This window comes from Sceloporus undulatus, chromosome 11, assembly GCF_019175285.1.
Source record: "Sceloporus undulatus isolate JIND9_A2432 ecotype Alabama chromosome 11, SceUnd_v1.1, whole genome shotgun sequence".
In the NCBI taxonomy this organism is placed as follows: Eukaryota; Metazoa; Chordata; class Lepidosauria; order Squamata; family Phrynosomatidae; genus Sceloporus; species Sceloporus undulatus.
The window spans coordinates 4,393,467-4,399,466 of NC_056532.1; the positions used below are offsets into that span (position 1 = coordinate 4,393,467).

Here is a 6,000-nt window from a genome sequence, read left to right on the forward strand (position 1 = left end):
TATGCAGTGCGGATGCAGCCCATTTGCAGGCTGCATTATTCCCTGGACAATGCAAATGTGTGCATCTTTTACAGGACTGTTCTACTATATATATATATATATATATATATATATATATATATATATATATATGCAAAAGCAATAGGAAAGGCCTTTTGTATCCCAGCCCAGCTTCTTGGCTTTGGATGCTGTCCTCAGTTGGAGACAAGGAGAGAGGGCCTGATCTCCCTCAAATTTGTCTTCCGTTCTTAGACATATCAGTAGCCGCTTGACCAACTGATTCCCTGCCAGTTTTGGCACACATGTAAGACCTCCACATGCAAAGGCAGTATACCTCTGGAAAGCAAGAGATTGGAGGGCTACTCCTTTGACGTCCAGATTTGTGGCCTATCCACAGCTCTCTCTTGGAAGCCAGAGAGGAGACTGGATGCGTCTCAAATACTCAGGGGCTTCTGTTGATATCCCTATTTTCAGCGGCTGCTTTCCAAACCGCAAAATCCGCTTCCGCATCAAAGCCACAAAACTCACACATGTTCTACAAAAAGAAGAAGGAGGAGGAGGAGGAAAGGCATGTGGTTTCTTTTGGAGAAATCAGCCTTGGGCGTCTAAGGGGGGAAACATGGAGCGTGGCTTTGACAATCTCTCCCTCAGCTCCGGCTTCAGACGCGACTGCAGATTTCTCCGACTGCAAAAGCATTTCTTTGCCAGGCAACTTGGGTTCTTCGGCGTCTCCATCTGTCCATCTTGCCCTATAAATTCTTTGGGGTGAGTTAGCACCCCCATTTTATCACTTCACTTGCTTTGCTGGAGCGGCCCAAGGCTATTTTTCTGGCCCTTGACCTCTCCAGCGTCTGTTCTTCATCCTCTGCCCAAAGGCCAAGCTGGGATTCGAACTCTGATCTTTGAGTATTAGTCCAACATTCAAATGGTCACAACCAAGTGGCTTGCGATATGCGTTATCCAACCAAACACTGCAACTCCCATCAGCTGAACTGCCAAGCTTCTCTCGCATTTGTTGCTGTGTGCCTTCAAGTTGTTTTGCAAGCCTTTTTGAGCAATGATATGATAAGATGAATAATAGTAATACCTGCTTTTTTGAAATCCAGAATTGGGATTTCTTGGCGCGGAGCATATTTGGCAGTCCATGCGGCTGCTGGAGGATCCTGGGAACAGAAAATGTTATGCATTCATGGCCTTTGTTTATGGCCTCTGAAGCCGCCGGGGCCCCGGAGGCAATGCAGAAAGGCACTAGAGCAGGAACTCAATGGAAACGATAATGGTTATGGTTATAATTATAATAATAATAATAATTAGAAGCAAAATATTTATTGATTTCGTATGCCTTCCAGTTGTTTCTGACTTATGGCAACCCTACGGAGAACCGAGTTTGATCTTTCCACTCCGAATCCTTTTTTTCCATCCCATTTGAGACTCTTGCATCCAGCAAAATTCTTTGCCATTTCAGTCTTGACATCGTTCCCTATTGCAGCCACTCTCTTTCTATATGTACATACTGTATATGTGAGATATATGAGTTTGTACACTCATACAGAAGGCCCCTCCATTTGACACCAAGAGCAGCTGACTAAAGGATGCAATCTGCATGCAATTAAGAAGGTTAATGAAGGTGGTTGCTCATTAATAATAACTCTTCCTCGGAGGTCGGGAGATCTTGCGGAGGCCAGCCAGCCAGCCATGCTTTACAATTTCCAGTGGTGGTTGTCGAACTCTATTCCTGGGTGTTGATTTCTGTGCAGCAGTACCCTCTAGTGGTTGGGGAGAGTTGTCGTTGTCGTCATCGTTGTGTGCCTTCAAGTTGTTTCCGACTTATGCTGACCCCAAGGCAAGCCTGTCACGGGACTTTCTGATCCTGAGAGCGTGTGTTTAAAATTACCTCCCAGCTGTGTATTATAAAGTGAAACAAATGAGTGTTGGGTTTAAACTTGGGTTTTGTCGCCAAGATATCTCACTATCTGTGTGTTGTGGGCCTTCAAGGCATTTGGGACTTACAGTGACCCTATAGCCAATGGTTCCCAAACTTTGGGCTTCCAGGTGTTTTAGACTTCAAGATGTCCAAAGAAAAGTCTAATGTCCACATATTTCTTTCTAATGTCCAGAAGTCTAATGTCCATGTCTGCCTTTCTTTTCTTTTCCAGCTCAGGCCAAGGGAGTTCCCACCAGCTCCGAACCCCCTGAGACCTCCCAGCCTCCCGCAGCCGCCGTCCTTCCGGTGAGCTACCGCCTTTCCAACACCCGCCTGGCCTTCTTCCTCCGGGAGACACGGCAATCTCCGCGCAGCAACGCTAGTGCTGGCCTCACGCGGTCGGAGCCCTTCGTCGTGTTCCAGACCAAGGAGCTCCCGGTCCTCAACATCTCCTTGGGTCCGTTTGCCTCCGGCCAGGCCTTACCCAAGGAGCTCTTGCAGCCCTCCAGCACCCTGGAGGTGCCTGACCGCCTGACGGTGAACTGGAAAGTGCGGGCCTTTATTGTCCGGACGCGGGTGCCAGCCAACCAGCCCACGGCCCAGGTGCTCTTCTACGTGGCCGGGCGCGACTGGGACGACTTTGACGCCACGGAGCAGCTGCCTTGCGTGCGGCTCCATGCCTTCCGCGACGCCCGTGAGCTTCGGGCCTCTTGCCGCCTACGGAGCAGCCTGGCATCCTGCTTGGCACAAGCGGAGCTCCCCCTGGCCTGGTTCGAGCCGTCCACTGTTCCTTTGGGGCGAAGGAAAGGACCGGAAGGGATGGAGCCGGCTGGGGATATCCAACTGGTGGAACTCTATTATACCCTCCATGCACCGGATGGGATGGGTGACTGTGGGAGTGAGCTGATGGGGCGAAGGGGGGGCTCTGGGGCACGGACTGAGGGCCCCACGCAGCACCCGCTTCTCAGAATTGGCAGCCTGAGGCTGGTCCAGCCGCCCCCAGCTCAGCCCTTCCAGGAGCAGCGCCTGGATGATAACCTCTTCGTCCGCCTGCCGGAGAGACCCCTCAAACCAGGCGAGGTGCTCAGCGTTGTCCTTTACTTAATGGGCAACTCCACCGTGGAGCAGTTCACCCTCAGGTAAGCAGAGCCTGCAGGACGTCCCCATGGTGGTTGGGTCCATGGGGCCGTCAGGTTTTCATCTAAACTGTGGGTGCATCTACACTGAAGATATAATGCCCTTTAAGTGCTGCATCTCCATCCTACAGAACCCTTTCCAGGTTCTTGGCTCAGCCTTGGAAGTAGTGTTTCATACGGAGGCACAATGCATCTGTAAAGTACTGGACTTTGGCTGATTGCAGGTAGCTGGAAGTGCAGAAAGTGAAACTATGGATAACTGTGTAGCAAACCCCACAAAAACACATTGCAATGATATCTTGATGGGGCTGGTCAAAAGGTACAGAACCCACTAGGCAAGCTTTTTGGAGGCGTGGAGGTTAAAAGTAATTGTAGGGGATGATGGAGGTTGATTCTTCTTGAGATGCAAAAGTTGAGTTTAAGGTTGTGGGAAGGAGGCTTGGTGTGGTTAAAGGCCACAAGGCATTTGGGGGCACAAAAACACAAAGAACCTCTTCCTTCATTGTTGGAGACAAAGGAGCCTCTATGTGTGATGTTTGTGGGGGTTTTCTTGGGCTTTGCTGTAGAACAAAATCACACTAGTGCAGGCCCTGCAAGAAAGGGTTGGGGGTCATGTTGTCCAAGGCGACGTTTGACCCATGGTCCAGACTTTCCCCACCTTTGAGCTGCTGTGACTTCTGGTCAGGCTTGCATAAAATGATTTGGGGCTCTGCATGGCCTCCGTCTGCAGCCCTCGCATCCCCAGTCACAGACCTTGGGAAGGTGAAGGGACGTGACCCAAGGGCATGCCATGGGTGGGAGATGCTCTGCGGGTCCTTGAGAAATAGGTGTTGCTCTCCTCTCTCTTTTGCTGCTCGGCAGGGTGAAGGCCAAGAAAGGGGTGAACCTGCTCATGACCAGACCCAGGCATCCAAAATGGCTGGTGAATTCGGAGCTCCAGACGGGGAGCAAGCACTCCACGTCCAGCGTCGACGTGGCCTGGATCGGCGGTGGGCAGACCAGGTGAGTCCCTTCTTGGTGACTGAGATGTCGGACCAAGTTTCACTCTATAAGAAGAGGGATTTGGGGCATTGTCAGAGTCAAGGTGGTGCCTTGGTTTGAGTGTTGGGCTATAACTGTGGAGACCACTGAGCCACAAGTGAGAAGGACTGAGCCACCTCTCTGGTCATGCAGAATGCAACGGTAGTGGTAGAACTGAAATGGACCCCAAGGGCCCTCCACCAGTCCATTCAATTCACAGCTAAATCGCCCTCGAGGGGTGGCCATTCTTTTCCAACTGCAACACCTTCCAGGAGGGTCCCTTCCACCATCCAACAGCTCTTCCTAATATTTAACTAGAGTCTCCTTCTTTGTAAGTGGAATCCATACATTTGTGTCCTTTCCTCTGGAGCTGCAGAAAACAAGCTCACTCCATCTCCCACATGATGGCAACCCTTCAAATATGTCAAGATGGCAGCGTTGTTTTCCATCTCCATCTTCTCTTCCCTAGGCTCATCGTTGCACTCTCAACTATCCCTTAGAGCTCTTGGCTTCAGGAGACTTTGCCATCTTGGTTACCTCCCAAAAGATCCCTGCCAACTTGTCAATACAGGTTGTGTCTTCCTTATCCAGAATCCTTACCTCCTGGGTTTGCATATGAGGTGTATACGGAACATAAATGCATTTTGCATTTAGACCTGGGTCCCATATCTTATGATGTAGATGTAAATGTTACAAAATCCAATAGACTTCTAGTCCCAAGCGTTTCGGATCAGGGAGATTCGACTCGTATCCTTCTGAAACTGTGCTGCCAAGACTCTGAGCAAGGGCTGACCGAAGCCAAACGATTTGGGATGGTTACTCAGATACTGGCCATCGCTTCCCCACATACTCCTTTCCCCAGAAACACCCTCCCTTCCTTGCTTTCAGAAACCTTGGAGCTGGAGAGCTGAAAATGCCACAAGAAGCTAAAAGCGTTTGATGTCCAAATCCACCCCGCTGGGTTTTGGGGGTTGGAGGTGGAGGATCTGAAGGGAAGAAGGCCGTAATACTTTAAAGGTGAAGGTAATCGCTTTAAATTCACCGCCCGCCTCTAACCTTTCAAGGCTGAATTTAATCTCCAGCCCCAGAGCCAGCTCATTTCCACCTCCGATTCCTGGCCAGCTCCTTCATCTCCTTATAGCTCCAAATGTATAAGGCACATCAATTGCAGAGTCTCTGTTTGCAGCAGAAGCCCCAGCCGGCTTGGCCCCAGTTGTCAGGAATGCTGGGAGCTGAGGTCCAACACCACCAAGAGGACCAAAGTCTGGGAAACCTACATCTAGTCCAACCTTGTGCCACGTAGGAATACACAACTACAGCATTCGTGGAAGATGCCCATCCAACCTCTGTTTGAAGATGGAGAGTCCGCCACTTTCCAAAGGAGTCTATTTCACTGTCGGAAAGCTCTTACAGCAAAGAGGTTTGGGTGGAATCTCTTCTTTTGTAACTTGAATCCATTGGACTCTGGAGCAGCAGAAAGCAAGACCTTTCAGTCTTCTGCATGCCTTCAAAATGGCTAGTCCAACTCCTGGCCATGCAGGAATCCCCTCCCTCAGCACATTCATACAAATTGGCTTGAAAAGAGCTTTAGTTTAGTTGGAAGAACTTTGATTCTGTATTCCTGCATGACCAGGGCTTGGATGAGGTGGCCCTTGTGGTCCTTCCTAACTCTATAGGGAAAGCCATTCTGAGGCAATAGGCACCATCACTTATCCCATGGCGCCATATTTTAGGCTATAATCTTGTACCCGCTTTAAAGGCGGCATGGTGTCGTGGTTTGAGCGTTGGACCATGACTCTGGAGACCAGGGTTTGAATCCTCAGCCTCAGAGGAAGGCAGCTTGGAGCTTCTCACAACCACCATGCTTTTCGCGCAAAGCCCAGGGCTTGCAACAACTCAGACGCCGGCTTCCCTGCATTT

At 50.2% G+C, this 6,000-nt stretch overlaps 1 protein-coding gene across 1 annotated transcript in view; it reads left to right on the top strand.

Annotated features, from left to right (window-relative positions):
- The window catches only part of TMEM132E (transmembrane protein 132E), a 58,154-nt gene that overhangs the window by 40,917 nt on the left and 11,237 nt on the right, over nt 1–6,000 (top strand). Inside the window, exons 2-3 of the mRNA XM_042442677.1 lie at nt 2,157–3,063; nt 3,922–4,062. Of these exons, the coding sequence (XP_042298611.1) occupies nt 2,157–3,063; nt 3,922–4,062 (1,048 nt within the window). The remainder of the gene's footprint in view (nt 1–2,156; nt 3,064–3,921; nt 4,063–6,000) is intronic.